The sequence below is a fragment of the Camelus ferus genome, chromosome 34, assembly GCF_009834535.1.
Source record: "Camelus ferus isolate YT-003-E chromosome 34, BCGSAC_Cfer_1.0, whole genome shotgun sequence".
In the NCBI taxonomy this organism is placed as follows: Eukaryota; Metazoa; Chordata; class Mammalia; order Artiodactyla; family Camelidae; genus Camelus; species Camelus ferus.
Window position 1 is genome coordinate 5,668,942 of NC_045729.1, and position 25,946 is coordinate 5,694,887.

The following is a 25,946-nucleotide window of genomic DNA, read 5'->3' on the forward strand; positions in this document are numbered from 1 at the left end:
TGTGTGTCGTCTTTTGAAAAACGTCTATTCAGATCTTCTGCCTGTTTTTTATTTGGAATTTTTTTTTTTTGGCTATTGAATTGTATGAATTCTTTATGTATTTTGTATATTAGCCCCTTATCAAATACTTGATTTGCAAATGTTTTCTCACATTGGGTAGGTTGCCTTTTCATTTGTTGATTGTTTCTTCTGCTATACAGAAGCTTTTTAATTTGATGTAGTCTCACTGGTTTATTTTTGCTTTTGTTACCTTTGCTTTTGGTGTCAAATCCAAAAAATCATTGCCAAGACTTATGTCAAGGAATTCACCACTTATGTGAGTCTTATGATTTCAGATCTTATGTTCAAGTCTTTAATCCATTTTGAGTTAATTTTTGTATATGGTATAAGATAGTCTCTTACCACATTCATTTACACCCACCACACAACTTTCAGTATAGCTGGGAATAGCAATTTCTTTATGAGCAGAAGCTGTAATTACTGGCTTCCACCATAAAACAAAAGCATCTCTGGCCCACTTTCTACTACAAGGGGCACCAGTCTCTCTCTTATCCCTATGCTAGTAATTATTGAAACTATTAGCTTATTTATACGACTAATAGCCCTAGCCATACAGCTAATGGCTAGTATCACAGCTGGCCACCTATTAATTTACTTAATTAGAGGGGCAGTCCTGGCCCTAGTAAGCATTAACCCTACCACAGCCTTCAATACGTTTGTTATTCTTTTTCTGCTCACTGCCCTTGACTTTGCAGTAGCCCTTATTCAAGCTTATGTGTTCACCCTGCTAGTAAGCCTCTACATGTACACAGTAACACATAATGACCCACCAAGCCATGCATACCTGTCATAAACCCCAGCCCCTGACCTCTTACAGCAGCCCTCTCAGGCCTTCTCATAACATCTGGTCTAGTCATATGATTCCATTTAAACTCAACATTTTTATTATCCTTGAGCTTATTAACCAACATCTTAACAATATACCAATGATGATGAAACATTTTCAAGGCCATCATATACCAATGGTTCAAAAAGAACTTTGATATGGAATAATCCTATTATTTCAGAGATTCTCTTTTTTACTGGCTTCTTTGGAGCTTGTATCATTCAAGTCTTGCCCCTACAGCTGAATTTAGGTGGTTGCTAACCAATAGGCATTCGCCCCCTAAATCCATTAGAAGTACCACTTCTCAAGACCTCTGTCTTACTGGCCTCTGGAGTATCTATTACCTGAGTTCAACACAGCTTGGTAGGAGGAAATCGTAAGCATATACTTCAAGCCCTTTTTCTTACAATCTCTGTAGGAGTTTACACCACTATAAGCCTCAGAATATTAGGAAACACCTCTTACAATCTCAGATGGAGTGTACAGATCAACATTCTGCATGGCCACAGGCTTCCGTGGTCTTCACAAGATCATTGGCTCTACTTTCCTAATCATCTGCTTCCTAAAGTTTCATTTTACATCTCACCATCGTTCTGGGTTTGAAGCTGCTGCCTGATACTGACACTTCATAGATGTAGTGTAACTATTCCCATACGTCTCCACTAGTGTTAATTAGTACAGTTGACTTCCAATCAGCTGGTTTCAGTACAATTCAAAAAAGAATAAACCTTATGTTAGCATGAATATATTACTAGCCCCGTTACTTGTATTTATCGAATTCTACCTTCCCCAGCTACAAACACAGAAAAATCAAGTGCTTAAAAATGCACATTTGACACTATAGGATCAGCATGCCTACCTTTTTCCACAAAGTTTTTCATTGTGGCCATTGCGTTTCTCCTCTTTGATCTAGAAATTGCCCTAGATCTTCTGCCCCTACCCCGAGTATCCCAGACAATCTAATAACAATACCCATTATAGCACTAATCCTAATTTCACTGCTAGCAATCAGATGAGCCTACAAGTGAACTCGGAAGGGGTTAGAGTGGACTAAATATGATAATCAGTTTAAATTAAAACAAATGATTTTGACTCATTAAATTATGATTAAATTTATAATTATCAAGTTCCTTTAGTCTACACAAATATTATTCTAGCATTTACAGTTTCCATTATGGGCTATTAATATATTGATCCCACTTAATATCCTCCCTACTGTGTCTGAAAGAAATAATATTATCATTCTAATCATTCTAAATACTCATTTCACTCTAGCTTGCATAATCATCTTACTAGTTTTCACAGCCTGTGAAGCTACACAAGACTGTCCCTGCTAGTAATAGTATCAAACACCTATGGCATTGGTTACATGCAAAATTTCAACCTTCTCCAATTTTAAAAATGATTATTCCAACTATTAATACCACAAATGTGATTATAAACAAACAATATAATTTGAATTGATACCACAACTTTCAGTTTACTAGTTAGTTTTACTAGCTTATTCCTTCTTAACCAATTTAATGACAACAGTCTTAACTTTTCATCAGTCTTCTCTGACTCTCTGTCAGCACCTTTACGAACGCTTAACAACAGGATTCTTACCATTAATACTCTCAGCCAGACAGTTGCACCAATCTAAAGAATCACTAGTGCAAAAGAATCCTATATATCACTGTTTATGCTATGGGTACTCCTAATAACTTCCACAGCCACGGAATTGATTCTACTCTCCATCTTACTTGAAGCAAAACTAGTCCCAACGTTAATTACTGTTTCTTGCTGAGGAAACCAAACAGAACTACTCAATGCAGAAATTTCCTTTTTGTTTTACACACTTGTAGGATCTCTTCGACGTCTAGTTGCTCTAGTATATATCCAAAGTATTTTAGGTTCACTAAACATTTTAATAATCCAATACTGAGCCCAAACAGTCTAACTCTTGATCCAGTATTGTCATATGATTAGCATGCATCATAGCTTCTACTTATAGCAAAACAGCCCCTCTGTAAGTGACACCTCTGCCAGAGGGCGTGCAGAATCCCTTGCTGCCAGGCTGGAAGTTCTTGCAGCCAGACTGCTCAAACTTGGCTGCGGTATACCACGAATCACAGTAATCCTAAACCTTAAACTATATAGTGTATCCATCCCTTACATTATCCTTATGAGAAATAATTATAAGTAGCTCAATCTGTTTGCGTCAAACAGATTTAAAATCAGTCTTCACACACCCCTCCATTAGCCACATGGCACTTGTCATCATCAGAGCTGTCCTCATCCAAACACTTTGAAGGTTTTGCAGGGGCTGTCACCTTAATATTGCCCATGGATTCAACACCATTTATAGGGTTTTGCCTGGCAAAATGACATTTTTTCATGTGCTTCTGGACCATTTGTATGTCTCTTCTGGAGAAGGGCCTATTCAAGTCCTTTGTCCACTTTAATAATTGGCTTGTTTGTCTTTTGGTTGATAAGTTGTGAAAGTTCTCAATATATTCTGGATAACAGACTCTTATCAGACATACAATGTGCAGCTATTTTCTTGCATTCTGTGGGCTGTCTTTCTGCTTTCTAGATAGTGTCTTTTGATGTCCAAAAGTTTTTAATTTTGAGAAATTCCAATTTATCTATTTTTTCTTTTATTGCTTGTGCCTTGGTGTCAGATCTAAGAAACCATTGCTAAATCCAAGGTCATGGAGATTTATCCCTGTGTTTTCTTCTATAGTTTATACAGTCATCCATCGGTATCTGTGGAGGAATGGTTCCAAGACCACCCTGTGGATACCAAAATCTGCAGATGGTCAAGTCCCTTATATAAAATGGCATAGTATTTGCATATATCCTATACACATATTCCTGTGTATTTTAAATCATCTCTAGACTACTTAGTACCTAATACAATGTGAATGCTATATAAATAGTTGCCAGCAAGGCAAATTCAAGTTTTTCATTTTGGAAACTTCTAGAATTTGGGGGGTAAATATCTTTGATCCACAATTGGTTGAATTTGTGGATGTAGAACCCACAAGGTTTGGAGGGCTGAATAAGTAAGCCTTTTACCTATTTTGAGTTAATTTTTATATGTAGTGTGAGGTAAGAGTCTGATTTCATCCCTCTGTACATAGCCAGTTGCCTAGCACCATCTGTTGAAAAGATCATCCTTTCCTCAATTTAATGTCCTTCCATGTCAAAAATCAGTTGACTATAGATGGATGTGTTTTTTTCTCCACTCTCTAATCAGTTCAATTGATCTATATGTATATGTTTATACCAGTATCATAATGTTTTATTCACTGTTGCTTTGTACTAAGATGTGAAGTTGGGAAGAGTGAAAGTCCAACTTTGATTTTTTTTTCCTAGATCATTTTGGTTTCTTGGGGTCCCTTGAAATTTCATGTGAATGTTAGGATAAGCTTGTGTATTTCTTCCCAGAAGCCTCTGGGAATTTTCATAGGAATCACTTGAATTTATAGATCATATTATGTACCACTGACATCTTAAATCTTTCCATCACCACGGGATGTGTTCACATTATTTAGATTTTCTTTCAGCCTTATTTTATCATTTTCAGGGTATAAGTCTTGCACCTTGATTAAATCGATTCCTATATATTTTATTAGTGTTAACATTATTTAAAATGATACTGTCTTCTTAAATTCCTTTTGAGATTATTCATTGGTAGTATATTACAAATAAATGGATTTTTGTGTATTATATTTTGTCCTTTCACTTTGCTGAATTAGTTGACTAGCTCAAATAATTTTGTGCTGATTCTTTGGGAAGTTATATATAAAAGATGCTGTCATCTGTGTCTGTGAATAGACATGGTTTTACTTTCTCCTTTTATATGTGGATGCCTTTCACGTCTTTACTCATTGCTCTGGTAGAATATCATAACAATGGTGAAAGCCAGCATCCTGGCCGTGTTCCTGAATTCAGGGGTAAACCTTTCAGTCCTCAACGTTGAGCATGATGTTTGCTGTGTGTTTTGTCTAATGCTTTGTATCATATTGAACAAATCTCCTTTTCCTCATACTTTCTAGAGTGTTTATATGATGAAATTGCACTGGTGTTTGTTGAAAGCTTTTTCTGCATCAGGTTATATGATCATGCAATAATTGTCATGTATTACATTGCTTGGTTTTAACTTGATAATTGATTACATTGCTTGATTTACTACGTTAACAACCTGGAATTTCTGGTGTAGAGACACTTGCTTATGATGCATAATCTTTTTAATATGCTGTTGGTTTCCTATTGCTATTATGTTGTGAAGGACTCATATCTGTATTTAGAAGGAATGTTGATCTGTGGTTTTCTTTTTATGATGTCTTTGTATGGTTTGTTTAAATTGGGGTTGGCATTAGTGGTTTAGAGGGCTAGGGCTAGGGGTTGTATGCAAGCTGACCCTGGGCTGGGCTAAGGTTAGAATTTTTTATTACGGTATAAGGTTTATAATTTATGGTTTACATTTTGATTATGGTTAATGGTTATGGCTGAAGACTTACGGATATGGTTTCTAGTTATGGTATATTCTTTCTGGTTATTTTCTGATTTCAGTTTCTGGTTACAATTTATGGTTTATGGTTCTGATTTTAATTTCTGGTTATGGTTTGGTTTATGGTTTATTATTATAGCTATATGGTTATATGATATGTAATTTTATGGCTTTTTGGTTAATTTAGAGTTTATAGTACAGGTAAGGGTAAGGTATGGGCTGGGGTTGGGGTTTAGGGTAGGATTATCCTTGGTAAATCTAACTAAAGCATTGTTAATTTTATCTTATCAAAAAGGCAGCTCTTAGTTTTATTGATCTTCTCTATTGTCTTTTCAGTCTCGGTTTCATTTATTCCCACTCTGATCTTTGTTATTTCCTTCCTTCTACTAATTTGGGGCTTCATTTGTTCTTTTTCTAGTTTCTTGAGGTATAAAGTTAGATTGTTTATCTGAGATATTTCTTGTTTCTTGATGTAGTCATTTATCTGTGAAATTCTGTCTTACAACTAACTGCTTTTGCCTTATCCTGTAGGTTTTGATGTGTTGTATTTCCATTTTTGTTCGTCTCAAGATATTTTTTTTATTTCTCTTTTGGTTTTTTTTTTTTTTACCCATTGGGTGTTTAGTAGCATGTTGTTTAATCTCTACTTATTTGTGAATTTTCTGGATTTTTCTTGTAATTGATTTCTAGTTTTATACCATTGTGGTCAGAGAGATGCCTGATAGGATTTCAGTTTTCTTAAATTTATTGAGATTTGTTTTGTGGCCTAACATATGATCTATCCTGAAGAATGTTCCCTGTGCACTCAAGAAGTATGTGTATTCTGTTGCTTTTGGATGGAATGTTCTGTATATGTCTGTTAAGTCTATCTTGTCTAATGTGTATTTAAGGCCAGTGTTTCCTTATTGGTTCTGCCTAGGTGATCTATCCATTATTGTATTGCTTTCTATTTCTCCCTTTATGTCTGTTAACATTTGTCATGTATATTAGTTGCTTCTATGTTAGGTGTATAAATATTTACAAATGTTATATTCTTTTATTGGATTGACTCCTTTGTCATTATGTAATGACCTTCTTTGTCTTTTACTACTGTCTTTGTCTTAAAGTCTAATTTTTCTGATAAAAGTATAGCTGCCCCAGGTTTCTTTTGGTTTCTATTTGCACAGAATATTTCTTTTCATCCTTTCACTGTCAGTCTGTTTGTGTCTTTAAAGTGGGTCTCTTCTAGGCAGCACATTGCTGGGTTTTGTGTTTTATCCATTGAACCATTATGTCTTTTGACAATATTTAGCCCACTTACATTTGAGGTAATTATTGTTAAGTATGTACTGACTGCTATTGTGGTAGTTGTTTTTTGGTGGTTTTTTAATTCTTCTGTTCCTTTTCTTGTTGTCTTTCTATGTGATTTTGATGATTTTCTTTATGGTATGCTTAGATTATTTTATCTTTTGTTTATTTACAATAGGTTTTTGATTTGTGGTTACCATGAAACTTACATAAATCAACTTATTTATAACAATCTATTTTAAGTTAATAACAACTTAAGTTTGAACATATTCTAAAGCTTTACATTTTTACTCCCCCCACCACATTTTACTTTTTTTTAATCATTTTTTTAACTGAAATATAGTCAATTTACAATGTGTTAGTTTCTGGCATATAGCTTAGTAATTCAATTACATGTATATATATTCCTTTTCATATTCTTTTTCATTATTGTATCTTACAAGATATTGAATATTATTCTCTATGCTATGCAGTAGGACCTTATTGTTTATTTTATATATAGTGGTTAATGTCTGCAAACCTCAGACTCCCAATTTATCCCTCCCCACCTCTTTCCCCCCATTTTGTTTTCAACGTCACAATTTACATATTTTTATCTTGTGTATTTCTTAACAAATTATTATAGTTATATTTATTTTTACTACTTTTTCTTTTAGTGTTCACGCTAGCTTTGTAAGTGATTAACCTACCATTTTTACAACATTAATCTGAATTTTACTATATATTTTTCTTTACTAGTGAGATTTATACTTTGACATGTTTTCCTGTAATTAATTAGCACCCTTTCATTTCAGCTTAAAGAATTCCCTTTAACATTTCTTGTAAGGCCAGTCTAGTGATGGGGAGCTCCTTTAGCTTTTGCTTGTCTAGAAAACTCTTTTCTTCAGTTCTGAATGACAGCTTTGCTGAATAGAGCATTTTTGTTTTGTTTTGTTTTGTTTTGTTTTGTTTTGTTTTGTTTTTCTTTAAGGACGTTGTATGTATTATGCCATTCTCTTCTGGCCTGCAAATTTTCTGCTGAAAAATATGCTTATAGTTTTATGGTAGTTCCTTTGTATGTAACATGTTGTTTTTCTCTTGGCTGCTTTTAAGATTCTTCCTTGTTTTTAACTTTTGACGCTTGAATTACAGTATGTCTTGGTGTGAGCATCTTTGAATTTACCTTTTTTGGAACTCTCTGGACTTCTGGATCTGGATGTCTGTTTCTTCCCCAGGTTGGAAAGTTTTCATCCATTATTTCTTCAAATAAATTTTCTGCCTCCTCTCTCTCTTCTCCTTCTGGGACCCTTATAATGTAAATGTTGGTGTTGTTCCATACGTCTCTTAAGCTGTCTTCACTTTTTCTCACTCTTTTTTCTTTTGCTTGGGTGAGTTCTACTGCTCTGTCTGCAAGTTCTCCAATCCTTTTTTTCTGCTTCATCAAGTCTGCTGCTGAACCTCTCTGTTGTATTTTTCAATTCAGTTACTGTATTCTTCAGCTCCGTGCCTTCTATTTGGTGCTTTCTTATATCTTATTTTTGTTGAAATTCTCAATGTGTTCCTTCAGAAAGGAATCAATTTCTTTTCCCAGGCTCAGTGAGCATATTTAGGACCATTATTCTGAGATCTTTGTCAGGTAAATTATTCATCTCTGTTTTATTAAGGTCTTTTTCCAAAGTTTTATCTTGTTTTTTTGTTTGGGATACATTCCTCTTTTTCTTCACTTTCCTTGACTCTTTGTATTCATTAGATAAATCAGCCACCTCTCCCAGTATTGAAGGAGTGGCCTCCTGTAGGAGATGACATTTATCCTTCAAGGTTGCCCTAGCTCTTGGTTGTCTCTCAATTCTTTGTGATTGTCCAAGTGTCTACTATATTTTCAGTGCCTCCCGGCAGTTGAGGGTGTTCAAGACCTGTCAGTGTCCCAAAAGGGAAGAGCTCACTCAGGACCTGGGTTCAGGCTGATTGGAAGCCAGACCTTCAAGCAACAGCTTTTAAAGTATGCAGATATGCATCTTTCAGGGGAAGACTGGGAGATAGTCTTCTGGGAGTTTCTGCTGCCTCTGAGCTGAGCCCTGAGGTGATAGCCAGTTTAAAACTGTTTGTTACTTTGCTCCTATCCTGTTGAATTCATGAATACAAGCTCTTCTAGCCACCAGAACCAGGCCATTCCCTGGGCAGCAAACACAAAAAACAGGGTACCAAACGTAAAAACCAGGGTACCAGACACATGTACAAGCTTCTCCTGGGAATACTGGTGATCAAGAGCACAGCAGAGGGAGACTACAGAGGTAGTGCCTGCCTTCTGAGGTCTCCGGAGAGGATACATTGGGCCCCTAGGTGTGTGTCCAGTTAGAAGCCTGCCCCTCAGGCCACAGCTCTGAAGGTAAAGCCTCATTCACAGAAGCACTGAGCTCCTGGGTCTGTTGCCCCTCTGCTGTGCCCTGGGAGTGGTAGCCAGTTAAGAACTCTTTCTTCATTTGTTTCAGTCCTATGGGACCTGTGGACGTGCACCCTGCTGGCCACCAGAGCCAGGCGATCTAGAGGTGTCTCTTGGGTACAAGCTTCCTTGTGGGACGTACTGGTGATCTGGAGCAAAGCAGAAAGAGAGCACAAAGATATCGTGCCTGCTGGCCTCCGTTGTCGGAGACTAATTCAGTAGGTCCCGAGATGTGTGTTAGATGCCTGCCCCTCAGGCCTGTGCTGTAAGATAAGCAAATAAGCCTCTTTCACAGAAAGTCGTGTTGCTTTTCAGTTGGATGCCTCTGCGCTGGGCCTCTGGTAGGGGTGAGTCCACCCCCAGGGGCCCTGTAAGAACTGCTTCTCAGTTCATATAGCCTGGTGGGCCTGGTGGGCCTGGTGGAGCCAAGCCTGATGGGCTTTCAAAGCTAGATGTTTTGGGGGCTAGTTTCTCAGGTGCACGTCTTAAGAGTTGAGGTGCCCGACGTGGGGTTCAAACCCTTATTCCTCAGGGAGAAGCTCGTGTTTGTGAGTTCCCTGCTGATCATGGGTTGTGTCGGGGGGTGGCTTCATGGTGCGATTGCGGCCTCTCCTGCACGCTTCAGTGTGGGCTTTTTTTCATTCTGCCAATGTGTAGGAGTCACTCAGCCAGTTTGGGGTTTTTTTTCAGAGAACTGTTGCATATGCAGCTGTAGATTCAGTGTGTCCGTGGGAGGAGATGGCTTCCGGATCCTCCTACGTTGCCATCTTGGACTAGAACCTAAATGCTTCTATATGGAAAAATACCTAAGATGTGTTGTTAAGGTATTTTTCCAAGATACAAAACTGTATTTGCAGCAGGGTTTTGTTTTTGTGAGGGAAAAAAATACCTATTTGTGAAATCGTAGAAAACACTGGCAGGCTATTTAGCCAAATGGTGGCTACCTTGGTGGTGGGGGAGAGCGTATGAAAAAGGTAGGATGGTGGTAAAGTACCGGTGATTTTTTAAGTTCTCTTTACAGTTCTGTATTATTTGAGTTTCCAGTAAATAAGTACAGAACACACATTACTTTCCTAATAGAATATGAAACGGTTTATTTCCTTTTTTGGTTTTAAAGGGGGAAAGTTCATGATAAGCCTCAGTGACACTCCACCTGCTCTGTTGTCGTCATGAAATCCCCTTCCTCCCATCATCTCATCCACTTTGCCTGACATCCACGTGTCTCTTAAGACTTACCTCTGTCGATGGAAATTCAGTTAACCATCAAGAAGAGAAAGGAGAATTTTATGCGAGTTAAACTGAGAATTATAACCCAGGAGTCAGGCTCTCAGAAGCTCTGAGAACTGTTCCACCTGTTAGAAGTCGAAGGCGCAGCCATACACATCTTCTAGACAAAGGGTCATCCATCAAATGACACACTGACATTTTGCATAAAGTTCACCAAAGATACACAATCCAGGGAAGCACGTACCAAGTGAGCAGTAAATCACCGTGACCTCTTACAGAGTCGAGAAAGAATGCTGGTCTTCTAAGAAGTTACATCGCCGACATCAGAAGAAAGGGGAAAAAAACCCAAAACATATTGACCTTTGTGGCAGGCGTCCCACCTTGGCGGAGGTCTGGTTAACGTGTACCGCAGATACGCACTGTACGTTAGAGACGGCCCGGTACGGGCAGGGAGTATGTTATGCTTACATTTTCTTGTCCTGCTTTAAAATACAAATTTTATTCCATTGCTTTAAATTTTACCTCCACAAAATTCTTCCCTTTTCTTCAGGCTAAATTAGATGTGTCTCTACTGTGTCCTTATCATCCTGTTTAATTATTAGATTCTTAAACATCAAAGTATGATCTTGAGGACAAGACTATCTTGATAGGCTTTATTTATATTTACAGTAGGCATAGGGCCTAGTACATGTTAGGGGCTCAGTAAATGTTTATTGAATGAATGAATGAGTAAGTGAATGCATGGATGGTGAAGTGAGTGAAAGTAAGTCCTGACTTGAGTGATCTGTTGTGAATGACCTGTGCTGGAACAGTCACCCGTATCAAATACCTCAGCTTCTAGCCACATGAAAATTACTCTGTGTTTTAGAGACGTTTAAGACTCTTTGAGTTATACTTGGCTGTGCTGGGAACCATTTCTGCTACTTCTTGGGAATCTACAAGCTTGTCACGAGGGAGTCCTGGGACCGTCTCCCCAGCAGTTGTGACCCCTGGGGTGATCTGGCCTGGGAGGTGGTGGTAGGAAGGCTTCATTTCCCACACCACAACGGCCTCAGGAGAAGCGTGCCCCTTGCAGTCCAGCCAAAACTAAGAGTGAATTTGAGGCAGCATTTATGGATGGTGGTGAGGTTTGTGTTCCTTTACAAGCACAGCAGTATAGGGACTGGCATAACCCTAAATGTCATCCATAACGCTGTTTTCTTGGTGTGGCAAAATATGCTCTGAACTTTAAAAACTAGCGTGTAAATTCATGAAATTTAACTTGCATGTGTAAGTGTACATGTGTTTGTGTGAGTGTATTTAAATTAGGGACTACCTGTAAGATCAGGAGGCAAACTTACTATGTTTTGTCTTTAGAGGAAGAGATTTTTTAATTTTTAAAACTTGTTTTTAGGATAACCTGCTTATTTTTATAATTTTATGTTGATATATTTTAATATAAATATTACATTTCTCATATCTTTTTAGTAAATTTGGAGGCTGATTGCAAGGCAAATATTAGTATAATCATACAGAAGTTATGGCCCAGAATACCTGAATTTATGCTTGGTATGTGATATGATTTCAAGCAACAAGTATTTAGGACTTTGTTAGCTTAAAAACTAAGTCTCTTATTCCTAAGAAAACTAAAAACAGAGTTACCATATGATCCAGCAGTTCTACTCCTGGGCATTTGTCCAGAGAAAACTCTAAAGATATGCACCCCAGTGTTCATAGCAGCACTGTTTACAATAGCCACGATCTGGAAGCAACCTGAAGGTCCATCAACAGATTATTAGATAAAGAAGATATGGTGTGTATGTGTGTGTGTACATATGTGTGTGTGTGTGTGTTTGTGTGTATACATATATATATATATATAATGGAATATTAGCCATAAGAAGAATGAAATAATGCCATTTGCAGCAACATGGATGGACTTTGAGATTATCATAGTAAGTGAAGTAAAGTCAGAGAAAGACAAATATATGATATCACTTACGTGTGGAATCTAAAAAAATTACACGAAGGAACTTATTTACGAAACAGAAATAGACACACGGATATAGAAAACAAACCTTGTACCAAAGGGGAAAAGGTGGGAAGAGATAAATTAAGAGTTACGTCTTCCTTTTTCATGAATCTATTAAGAATTTTGCCACTAGAGGGCTCTTAATACCATATTTTAGTTAATTTAAATGTGTAGTAATAATAATATGATAAATTTTAGGTATTGGTTAATACTGTCTTCTCAATTAATACATCTTGCAAAATTTTTAGAAAAGCCTAATTTAAGTGTAGCACAATTATGAGAAATGTTGCTTTTTAAAAATGATAGTGATCTTCAGAAATATTTTAGTGATTTAAGGGGCATGCATGATAGTATATGGGCCTTTGAACCTTTTAAACTTCAACTTAAAAATAGCCTTTGTTGAATGAAATAATGCCATTTGCAGCAATGTGGATGGAACTAGAGATTATCATACTAAGTGAAGTAAGTCAGAGAAAAACAAATATATGATATCACTTATATGTGATATCTAAAAAAATGATACAAATGAACTTTACAAAACAGAAGTAGACTCACAGACAAAGGAAACAAATTTATAGTTATCAAAGGGGCAAGCGGGAGGGATAAATTAGGAATTTAGGATTAACATACACCTAACTATATAAAACAGATAAACAACAAAGACCTGTACAGCACAGGGAACTATATTCAATATCTTGTAATAAACTATGGTGGAAAAGGATCTAAAAAAGAATATATATGTATATAGATATATACAGACATATATAGATAAGTATATGTAACTGAACCACTTTCCTATATACCTGAAACACTATATCAACTATACTTCAATAAAAAAAGTTTTAATTAAACAAATAGACAAAAAAGTCTTTAGGATACTCTATAAACAGATACCAGATTTAACAAAAACGTGAGTATATATGTACTATATATATTTAATATAAATATGAGTATGTACAGTATATAAAACGTATATATGAAATATAAAATGTACTAAGTATCTTCTGTAAGGAATTCATCATGTTCATTGTTTTTTAATGGGCTGACAGTCTTGTGGAGGAGAAGTGCTGCGGTTCCTGTACATTCTGATAGGTGCAATGACAGAGATTAGGCATGAGAGTTAAGAGATCAGAATGACTCCTCTCCTAAAAAAAAAACAAAGAAAAGAAAAAAAACCAGAGTGAAGAGGTTGGAAGTCTTCTCTGATGAGGTAACATTTGAGCTAAATCTTTTGATAGGCATGGAGGAGTTTAGATGGAAAAGAAAGGAAATTATTCTGGTCAGAAGTAAAAGTGTAGAGACATGGAGTAAATAGCCTTAGAGATCTGGGGACTTCTCAGCATCATGATGGATAAATGTAAAATCTGCGAGAACAGCCCATGTGAAAAACCTAGCCTTACCGTTCAGCAGCCTTCAGCTTCGCACAGATTGACTGCAGCACCCGATTTCCACGGTCATACCCGCTGCCTTGTTCTTGTTTCTGTACTCATTCAGCAAGTATTTATTGAATGCCTACCTATATGTCCTAGGCACTGTTCTGGCCCTCAGGGGACAGTGGTGAAGGACAAATGAGATTCCTGCTCTCATTATTTACTTGCAAGTCAGGAGAAACCAACAATAAATAAGAAAAGGCTGGAAAATAGCAGATATTAACAATTGCTGTGCGCAGAATTAAACAGGATGGTGTGGTAGGGAGTGACTGGTGGTAGCTAGATTGGGTGGTTAGGGAGGGCTTGTATGATGAGTTATTATTTAAGCTGAGACCCAAATGACCGGAAGGAATCAGCTATGTAATGACGAGGGTGAAAATATTCCGGTCTGAGGGAACGATCACCGCAAAGGTCACAAGACAGACAGGAGGACGGCCAGTGGCCTGACGTATAGCGGGCAAGGAGGAAAGTGGTACGTGATGACGTCAGAGAGGAAAGCAGAAGCCAGGTGAAGCAGGGCTGTGCAGGCCAGAGGAAGAAGCTAAGATTTTATTGTAAGTGCGGCGGGAAGCCGTTAGAGGGCTGAATGTAGGAGAGTGGTGTGTTCTATGGCCTCAAAAGGTTATTCTGGCCACGGTGTAGAGAGGGAGTTGTGAGGGGCCAGAGCAGAAGCATGGAATGGCGTTACATAGTACTGGGGAGGCATGAGAGGTCATGGTGGATTGGACGACAGGGCGGTAAGGGACATGGAAAGGTCGATATGTTTTGAAGGTCAAGTAAACAAATCCTGCTGAGTTTTGATTTTTGCGAAACTGAGCAGATGGTGATGTAGTTTACTGAGATGTGTAGGAATGGGCTGAATTGGTCGAGAGTGACAGTGGAACCAGGGGGGTTTGGGGGAACATGGTAAGTTTGGGACGCACAAGTGGAAATATCAAGTAGGCAAATGTGAACCTGGAGTTCCGAGGAAAGTCAGACCCAGCCACCATGTCTGTGTGTAGACTGGGCGCTTTGCTTCCAGAGTTGAGCATCACTGGCATTGATTTGGGATTCACTGCCGTATAGATGGTATTAAAGCCACAGGAATGAATGAGACTTCAGAAACTCAGGATAGTCATTCTGATCTTTTATCCAAAAGGAAGCATATGATGCTATATTTTTAAAATTCATCTTTAATTCCTTATCAAGAGCCAGTTCCAACAATTTATTCTGAAGCTCTAGTTAAATTATCTTTTGATGATGAAAAAGTTGGATTTCAGTACAATGAACCTCCTTTGTATAGATTTTCTCTTGCTGGACAATAAAATTTGAGCCATCCTATCACATGTGTACAGTATTCAGCACTGACATTTTGCAGATGTGTAATAGCAAGATCACCTGTTCCATTGATGATTGTTGATATCAGTCTCCTGTGTACTTTTCAAATACTTTCATGATTTTTGTGGCTTTTGATTGGTCTAGTTATGTTTTCACTTTTAAATCTTTTATCCATCTAGTGTAAAGTAGGGAGAATCTAAATTTATTTTATTTCAAATCTTAGCCAGCTGACTCCAAACACCATATAAACCTTGGCTTTTCCTATTGATCTGAAACGCCATGTGCTAATGTTCCAAGTGGATCCTAAGGTCTATTTCTGGAATTCTAGTCTGTTTCCGTGATCTTATTCATGACCCAGGTTATATTTTTATATCAAATTCAAATGACATATATATTAAAAGAATTTCCACATTACAGTATCTGCACATTTTTCAAGTTGCAATGAAAAATACTTTGCTACTGTTCCACGAAGTTCTTCCATGTTACAAGGCAATTCCTTAATCTATTGAACCAAGGTGTCTTTGAAAAGTTATACTTTAGCTACCTTCTCTGCTTCATATTGTTATTCTGTCAACATTTCCAGATAAACAGTTTTTAGAAAATATTATATTTCGTAGATTTATTATAAATCTATAAATCTAGTGCAATTCAAATAAAAATTCCAGCTGGTGATTGTGGAGACTTGGCAAAACACTATTAAAGTTTATCTCGAGGAAAAAAAAAATTCGTGGAAAACAGCAAATTTTGTAAAATGATTATGATGAAAGAGGACTTTTCATTACCAGATATAAACATGAGGATAATATTAAAGAAAGAAGTATTTTTTTCACCCTCATTGCCAACGAACACAAGGAGCTTTGGGATGTATAAAACTATGAAGAATTATAGTATCTGTCAGTGTGGCTTGGAGTTTAATTTTTGTGCAGGAGTATGTTCTAATGATATAGCTGCCGTGACAGGAAGACATTCTAGAACAGTTGTCAAGATTCATAAGGAGCTTGCGCTAGAATGTGCGTTGACCCATTGCTTACTTCCGCAAGAAGTATAACTTCAAAACAGAGTCATTTGAGCTAAAGAATAACATAAAATTGTAAAAATTGTGAGTCGTGTAAAGGCAGTGTGTTAAATACAGGCTTATTCTATTATGTGGTAATGGGGAAGCTGATAAATTTCTGTTGTTCATACTGAAGTATGTGGTTATCAAGGGCAAAGTTCTTTTGAGAAGGCCTAAATTCTTAGTTCCCTCCCAGGTTAGAAAACCAGTTTGATCTAAATGCAAAAGAATTCTCGACTTTTTGAAGATGTGAATTGGAAAGCCTGATTCATTTGGTTTGATACCTTTGGTATTATTGTTGAGGAAAATCCTTCCTGTAAGGAAGAAATGCAACTGGCTTTTTAATGACAGCTATAGCATATCAAAGGCTACCTAGATGTCCCCTGGGCACCTCAAAATCAACAGATCCACCATCAAATTCACTACTTTTCTCCTAAGCCTATTCTTCCTTTTCTTTGTCTTAGTAATTTGTAGCACCATCCACCTTACTGCCTAAGCCAGGCATCTGAAAATCCGTCTTTGCCTGACTCTTGCCTTTCTTCTGTATCCAGTCACCACCCAAGTTACATTGATTTAATTCCTTACCATCTCTCATATATGCTCCTTCTGATGGCCCTGGTTGCTTCTATCTTGAATTAGGCCCTAATCCTCCTACCTTGGACTTCTTACTCTTCACTGACAACCCATCCATCAGCTGACCACCAGAATACTCTTTCCAAACGCAGATTTCTTCCTGGGAGTTTCCTAGGGCGTTGTCTTTTACCCTTAGGAGAAATTCTAGTCTTCCAGTGGCACCCAAAGCTCTCCACAAGCCTCTCTCCAGCTTCCAACCTGTACACCCCCCTACCATGTCTCATGCCAACCATATCTGATGGTTTGGGGTGCTTGAAACCCTCTGTTTTGCTTCATGCCTTTCTGCCTTCACCCACACTTGGAATTCCCTGCCACCATTCTTTGGAAGACCTAAGTATCTTTCAAGATTTAGTTCAGACTTTACACCTTTGGGTAGCATTTCCTATCTTCTCCACCCACAGACTATTTTCGCCACAGAATGGACTGTTCTTCCCTTGTATCCCTGTTGTAGACCCCTTACTTTTCACTACAGCACCCACAAACTGTATTACAGCTCTTTGTTTACCTGCTTCCCTAGTAGACTAGCAGCCTCTTAAGTCAAGGACTCTCTTCCTTTCTTTTTTTCTTTTTTAATTCTTAGTATCTAGTGTTATCTATACAATTTAGGCACTGAAAAATTCTTTGGATGAGTTAATAAGTAAGAAGTTTCAGAGACCTGATGGAAAGGGTTGGCAGAGAATGCACTAGTGCTGAAACTGGTCCAGAGGAGGTTACAGGGCAATGCAGTGATGAGAGTAAGGGAAAAGATAACTTACTAAGGGGGACTTGACTTTGTATGGTGGATGAGGATGAGAGGCATGGTGGGCCTGGCTGACCTGAAGCTTCTGGCTAGAATTCTGCTATAAGATTCCTCTATTGTTCTAGAAAAGTACAGGTGGTACTTGAGGCCAAATGAAGTTTGCTGGATATAATCCAGTTTGCAAATATTAGCACATGCATACCAATTTTTTATAACAACACTGCATTTATCTAGTGCTTTACAGTGTACAAAATTCTTTACTTTAATTATTTTATTTGACCCTTAGACCAGTTATCTCTCCAAGCTTCAGTTCCCATTTTTATAAAACGAAGATAATAGCTGTGTCTTAGGATTGTTTACAAGATATGTTTGGCATGCAGCCATGTACCAAATAGGTTCTTAGGTCAGGAATTTGAGGCTCATGTTGGTTAAATGACTTGCTCAAGGTCACAAAGGTAAGTTAATGGCAGATTTGGATATAAATTCTGTTGTCTTACCTCCTCTTTGTATGGTGGTCTTTTTACTACACCAGGATGTAAGAAGATACTGTCTTCTACATTACTTGGTGCATGGCATCTTTAATTTCCTTGAGAGGCTTACCCAAAAGCAGGCTTTGGAATTACTCATATTAGAGAGCTTATTGCCAAAATCAAGCAAAATCTGAAACTTGGCTAAAACCAACATGCAAATATAAATAGTGTTTTTATGGCTTGAAATGCTTCCTCACCTCTCTGTTTTATACGTGGGGGTTTTCAGTGGAGAATCTGAGCAGGCTAGTTCCTGCCTTCGTGAAGTTCTGTGGAGGTGTGCTCTCATTTACAATAATGCTTAAAATACCGGTTTCGAGTCCAGTTTTAGGCCGGAACAAGTGTCAGTCTGGGGCCCTGGAAGTGAGGTAGCAGAAACCTGAAGTGGGAACTGAAACAGAAAGAGAGTGAATCTGGGCTGAGTAGCCACTGACAGTCACACCCATCTGTCCTTGTCTGTCCAGGAAGAACCTGAAGCCACAAAATGTGACCTGGAGATGAAATTATTAAGTGAAACAGTTTCAGCAGGTACTTTTCTAAATTACATTTTTAGAATTGAACTTTATTGGGATTTTCTGCTTGTAAAAGAAATGTAGGGGCATTGTAGAAAAACAAAACAAAGCAAAACAACTCAGATGTTGCAGAAGTATATTTAAAGTGAAACTTCTTCCTAATCCCTCTTCGGAGATAACCAGTGTTAGCAGTTGTGTTTTTTATTGTTGTTGTTTTTTGTTTTTAATATGGGCACTCTCTGTCTCTCTCTCTCTCTTTTGACTTTAAAACCATGGGATTACATCATACAAATGTTTTTGTTCAAATCACTTTTTTCACCTAACAATATTTGTTATTGTACATACATACATGAAACACAATACATATTCTCCTTAAATGAATAGTATTCAACATTATTCTAAGTCAGAGCACATGGGTAACCTTACTTTTTAAAGTATCTGTGTAATGCCATCTAATAATGGAACATTATTTAAATCCTTATTAGTAGACAATAAGGTCACTTATAATTTTTTTGTTATCACAAGCAATGTTGCCTTGAACATTTGCAAGCACACATACACAAAAAGAAATTTCTCAACACTTTTGTATTAAGTCTTATTCTGGCAAATAGCAATTGCATAGTTTTAAAGTGTCAAAATGATAGTGAAGTCTAACTTGTAAATCTTTTAGTTTGAGATTTATGTACATCTTTTCCATTAACTTCATTGTTATGCTACTTTCCCAGTACCTTTTACGGAATCTGCTTTCTAATGTATTTTTTAGCATAATTTTTTATAACAGGCTTCTTGTCTACTTCACTTTTTCCAACATACTTTTGTGTCAGCAGTCAACTAGGTTTGTATCTTTGTAATTTTTCTATAATTCCTGTGAGGTAATTTTCCTGTTAGAAATATGATACTGTAGTCAATGCATGAACCTCTGTCAGTAACACCAAGGTTTTCTGCATGGTGCCCCCCAAATAATGCGTATCATAAACAGTCTGAGTTTGGACACAGTATTCTTTCTTTTCAGGTAAATCGATTACTAATTAGATACATCTGAAAATTACGTAAGGTCTGCATTTTATTGAAGGTACACAGGGAAAAGGGGCAGTTGTTTACCTGAAATTTTCTTTGGATATTTCCATTTACTTTCAGCGCCTAGTCTCCATGGGTTAAATTTAGTGCCATTTTGGTGCGCTTCCTTTGATGGAAGAGGAAAATTGTAATGAGAAACAGTAAGACTAACAGATCCTGAGTTGTTACTATATGTCTGACACCAGTTCTAAACTCTTTTCCTATATTAAATCACAGTACCCCCAAGTTCTAGAGGATAGGCACTACTATTACATCCATTTTTTTGGAGGAAAGCACTTGGACTAGAGATGTTAATTAGTGTTTCTTGATAAGGTCACACAGCTAGTTAAGTGTGGAACCTGTAAGTGGCCCGATCTCCTTTCCTTATCTATCACACTCTATTGAAACAATTTTGGTAAAAGTTGAGAACGGTGATGTGTGACATCACAGATCCCCTGATTGTGCACTGAGAATTCTGGGACAATAGAATTTCCCCTTAAAACTTCTCAACACAAGAGATTATCCAATCCAGTGTCTTCTCTTTCATCTTCCATCCCTGTATTTCTATGAGCTGGGCCTATTTTTGCTGGAAAAATGTTAGCTTTTATTTCGTACATGGACCAAAAAAAATTTTTTTTTCCATTTTACTTTCTTTCAGATTTTTAGCCCAAAAATGTCCAATTTTTAAAAATTCATTTGGTGGTTATTAAATTTTGTGTTAAACCATTTTTGGTCTTTTATAATGTAAGATAGCAGGATATGCCACCCCAAAATATGCCACTTAGGCAGAAGCGTTTTGAGCTGAAAACAATTAAAAAGATGCAGATGCAAGAAAAGGTCCTTCCCCTCCTCCTCTTTGCCTAAAAGCAGGATATAAATTTTCAAAAGTATTCTTCCTCCCCTCTGTACCAGGAGGGGCAAAGGTTAATTCTCAGAGACAACTTGAGACCCTGTCAGCCTGGAGGGGGCGCCACATAGCCAGCTTTACTAACTGCTTTCCTTTGGCCTGTTATTTTTCCACAAATGTATTGTTCTTTGTAGACAATGCTATATAAACCAGAGTTCTAAAACACCTCTTTGAGTTACTAATTTTTCCCAGGGTATCTCCCATGTATACGTGAGGTGTACATGTTAATAAACTTCTATTTGTCTTTCCCTTATTTATCTGTCTTTTATTACAGGAGTCTCAGCCAAGAACTCAGAAGCTAGTGGGAAAATTATTTTTCCACCCCTACAATAAACTACATTTTTGAAGGTTTTGTTTTAATAGTAACACATACTTATTGTATACAAATTCCTAGAATGTTAGTATATGAACTATAAATGGAGCCCTCCCCTGCACCTACCATTATGCATACGTGTTCCCACTTCCAAGGTTAGCTTTGTGAACAGTTCTGAATTAACCACATTTTGAAAAATTTTTGTAGCTAAATGAAAGCTTCCTTTACCACTGTTAGAATTTTATTTTATCTCCCTACTAAGAAAAAACAGAAATGTTATGATCTATTTAGAAACTGAATTAAACTGATTAATTTCAGCCCAGATGTTGCTGTTAGAGAATGCTTGTGAAAAGCCATATTCCTTTGAAGACCCTGAGGTTGATTTATACCAGTTCACAACTCTGGGTGGAGTGTACCACTTGGATATTTTGGAGCTTCCCCCCCAGTGTAAACCAGTGAAGGGCTGGATGATTGTGGAAGTAGGTTGATTCTTGAATCAAAATTTATGAATAATTTCTCACTTTTACTTTATCTCAAATGATCTAACATCTGATGAACTCTAACCCTATTAAGCAAGCACAAAGGAAAAAATGTAATTTTAAACTGTCTTGGATTTATAAATTTGACTCAGATACTAAAGGAGGAATCTGAAATGTTATGAATTTTGAAACTAGAATTCATACATATTAACTTAATTGTAAATCTATAGCACTGTGTTTATATTGTGCCAGTTTGGCCTTAATAATGATATTCTGTTTCAGAGGCTGGCGAACTTTTTCTATTAAGGGCCACGTGGTAAATATTTTCAGCTTCGCGGGCCACACACCAGCACTGCTGCAACTCCTCAACTCTGCCATTGTAACGCTAAAGCAGCTGTGTGTAAATGAATGGGCGTGGCTGTGTTCCAGTTTAATTTTACTTACAACACTGGTGATGGGTTGGATTTTCCAGGAACCATAGTTTGTGGATTCTGGTCTAAATCAGTGGTTCCCAGTATGTTGTCCCTTAGCCAGAAGTGTCAGCATCTTTTGGCATCATCTGGGAATTTGCTAGGAATGCAAATTCATGGGCCCCTCCTCAGTCACTCTGGAGGTGAGGCTCAGCCATCTGTATTTTAGCAAAACACACCCTAAAGTTTGAGAACCACTGGTCTGGATCCTTAATATACAAAGTGTGGTCCATGAGCCGGCAGCATCAGCACCACCTGGAAACGTGTTAGAAACGCGTAATTCGGGGCTTCACCTCAGAGATACTGAATCTGCATTTTAACAGGATTTTCAGGAGATTCATACACACATTCAAGTTTGAGAAGCACTGATCCAGGTGATGCCAGTGCTGCTGGTGCTCAAATACCAGTAAGGATACTGATGGTAGCAGTTGTTCATCATGTTTCAAGAAGTTCCTCATCCCTCTTTCAATAGGTAGCAACACTTGCACTAGTACTGACTTGGTTTAACTTCTGGTGGCCTGTGTCCCAGATATACCCGGTTACGTTGTGGTGGGCCCTTCCTTCCTTCCTTCCTTCCTTGCTCTCCTGCCCTCTTTTCTTTCTCCCTCCCCTCTCCCAGCCCCCTCCCACTCCCATCTCTCGGCTCTAACACATCAGGTACACAGATTGCCAGGTACTGGTCACCCACAACCCCATCCCATTAAGGGTCTTCATGCACTCTTGTATTAGAGCAGTATTTCTTAATTTTTATTTTTTTTCCCATTTTCACCCCTCTTAGGAGCCTTTGTAGACATTTTTTCCCCAACAACATCCCCCATGAAATATTGTCCACAGATATACTATTGTATGTGTTATATGTACTTTTGTGTTTTATACCTGAAAGAGTAGTTTTTTCATAACCCCTCAAACTAATTTTCACCCTCTTAAGGATAATACTGCTGTTCCTTTCCTCTTCTGTTTTTTTCCTCAATCATTATCTTTAATTTCATTGTGACATTTTGTTAGTCAGTCTATACTTAAATGTGACCAAACTGCGATGCTTATTAAAAATAACTATACAGCTCATTCAGCAATGTTTACATCTTTAGCTATTACTAGTCAGCTTCTAACTTGGTGTTATTTTGGTCATTTTCAAAAGATACTCAAAGAAGGATTACAGAAATACGTGTATCCTCCAGAAACTACAGAAGACTTTGAAATGGAAAACGCTTTCCCACCCATAGAGGTCATGCTTAAGGTTCATGAGAATGTCATCTTTTTTGAGGATCCTATGGTTGCAAGGTGGGATGCTGAAGGTACAGTAATGCCTTAACCAGCTTTGATAATTATGTCTCGAAAAGAGGTGTGATAATACAGATCCTTACGTCAAAACAAGAAATGCAGTGTGTAAACAGAGTTTCTAATCTTGCATATTTCTGTGCCAAATCTAGGGTCTTTGTTTTGTTTGCTCTTGATGGAAATGAATAGGGATTGGAGTTTAAAAATTTACTGAGTTTTATAACTATTAGTTCCTATATTAGTTTATTTTATCTGCCATATTCTCTGAACCGTTACTTGATGGTTATATAATTATGTTTTAAGAAAGAAGGAAATGCACAAAAATATCAAGATAGCATAGCAAATCAAAAAAAAACCAGCAAATGAAAAGCCTACTCTCTCTTGCAATGGCCAAATAATTCAGATTGGGGTGATTAAAATTTGATTATTTTAATGTTAATAACTTATAAATTGCAAATCTTACTGCAGCCAAGTCCTGGGGAAGGGGAGTGGGCAAATGGGAAACCTGAGAAAGAGGAAAACTAGCCACCGTATGCCTCTTTATAACTTTGACTGTTGAACCATGAAATTATTGCTGATTCAAAATGTTAAATAAGTATCAATAAAGTCAGAAGTACTAACAGAAATACAAGCTAACGATTCACCAGTCATTAACAAACAGCTTATTTTGGGTTGACTGGCTAAACTCTGAAAGGTCTTGTGAATTAAGCTGTGCAGTTCTGAGGCTCTTAGGTGGAAGCTATGTAGCTTTGTCTTTAATGTGAATTATCTTACATCCTATTTATTCGTGAAAGGGTTTACACACCGGGTGATAGGGTGGAACAGATAAGACCACCAAGGCACAGAGCTATTACTTAATCTATTTAGTTATGGTGGCAGAGAATTTAGAGAATATTTTGTGCTTTAAACTTTTTTTATGATTGCTACAATACTCCACATTTTTGCTTTTATAGACATAGCCACAGATATTATTTATTTTAGAAACAATTTATGTATTAAAACAGTATGTTTCTATCAATACGTTAAACTACAAAATATATCAAAATGAGCGTTAGGTAATTTCTTCCTTTCATGTTGCTTTAGAGGTTTCACTTTTCCATTCCATTAATGGTAAGGTTCTTAAATATTTATTTATCACATTAAAATTTATTCACACTGAAAGGAAAAAAAGAAAAGAAAAAAGGACATTAATGAACTCATCTACAAAAGAAACAACACTTCCAGACATAGTAAACAGTCTTACAGTTACCGAGGACAGTGGGTGGGAAAGGGATAAATTCAAGGGTTTGAGATTTGCAAATGTTAACCACTATATATAAAAAGAGATTAAAAAACAGATTTCTTCTGTATAGCACAGGGAACCATATTCAATATCTTGTAATAACGTTTAATGAAAAAGAATATGAAAACAAGCATATGTATATCTCTTCATGACAGGGACATTATGCTGCACACCAGAAACTGACCCATGGTAACTGACTATACTTCAATAAAAAAAAAAAAAAAATACTCACACTAAATTAGAATTCGACAAGGGAAGTTATCCCAAATGATTCAGGGAAATACAGCATGTAAAATTTGATTATGCAGTAATTATACAGCAGTAATCTGTAACTCCAGTACTTTTTAAACCATGGGGAAACTTTTTTGCCAGGAAATACTAGAAATCTGGAGAATTTATTATAGGCAATATTTAATTTTTACCTTTACAAATTAAAGTTATTTTGTTAGTGTAAAAGCAAAAAGAGGAATTATAAGTCACTTAGTTTTCCAATATAATTGTATTTGTTATATTGAATTTAAGAGTCAAGAACAGTCATTGGAACCCTCCCTGTGAGAAGAGGAGAAACTGTCCCTGTGAGAAGTGGAAATGAAGAGGGTATTCTGGGAAAGAAGTGATTCATTCACTCATTCTATAAATATGCTAAACAATAAGAAAGATAGAGATAAATGAGACGGTTCCTTCCTCCAGGAGTTTTCGAAGTTGTAGGAGAGGCAGACACAGAAGAACGTCATAATACAATGTAGCAAGGTGCTGTATAATAGATGGAGGTGGTGTGGGGCAGAACAGTGACTGGGTCAGTCTGGAGAGTTAAGGAAGGCCTTTTCCAGGATGGAAATTTAAACAGGTCCTTAAGAGACTAAGAGAACATTCACGTGTAAGTCTTTGTGTGGACATAAGTCTTCATTTCTCTTGGGTATATCCCTAAGGATGGAATTGCTGGGTCGAATGGTAAATTGATGCTTAATTGTTTAAGAAACTGCAAAATGTTTTTTCATAGTAGTCATACCATTTTACATGCCTGCCAGCAACATACGGGGTTTCCCATTTCTCCACATCCTTGCCAACATTTATTATTATCTGTTGTTGTTGTTGTTGTTTTTCTCAATTAAAGCCACCCTGGTGGGTGTGAAATGGTACCTCGTGGTTTTAATTTGTATTTCCCTAAAGGCTGGTAATGTTGAGCATCTTTTTCATGTGTTTAATGTACTTTTGTGTATCTTCTTTGGTGAAATGTTTATTCAAATCTTATGACCATTTTTTTAAGTTGGATTGTGTTTTAGTATTGATTTATAAGAGACATAAAAGACTACCTATTATATAATTGTATTTAATGAAAAGTCCAGAAAAGGCAAATCTTCAGAGACAAGAAGTATACTAGTGGTTGCCTGGGGCTGGGGTTAGGAATGGGAATTAACTATAAATGGACATAAGAGACCTTATCAGGAGGATAATAATGTTCTAAAAACCGGATGGTGGTGATGGTTGCACAGCTGGGTAAATTTACTAAAAAATAAGATAGGTGAATTTTATTTGTTAATTAAAAAAAATTTTTTTTGAAGTACAATCTGTTACAATGTGTCAATTTCTGGTATACAACACAATGTCCCAGTCATGCATA

At 37.0% G+C, this 25,946-nt stretch overlaps 1 protein-coding gene across 7 annotated transcripts in view; it reads left to right on the forward strand.

Annotated features, from left to right (window-relative positions):
- The window catches only part of CASC1 (cancer susceptibility 1), a 58,824-nt gene that overhangs the window by 27,254 nt on the left and 5,624 nt on the right, over window positions 1–25,946 (forward strand). For 6 of the 7 annotated variants that reach the window (XM_032473461.1, XM_032473460.1, XM_032473463.1 and 3 more), the window contains 3 exons: window positions 18,493–18,556; window positions 21,135–21,295; window positions 22,904–23,060. In XM_032473461.1, the coding sequence (XP_032329352.1) occupies window positions 18,493–18,556; window positions 21,135–21,295; window positions 22,904–23,060 (382 nt within the window). The remainder of the gene's footprint in view (window positions 1–18,492; window positions 18,557–21,134; window positions 21,296–22,903; window positions 23,061–25,946) is intronic. The other variant, XM_032473464.1, reaches the window with a different exon arrangement.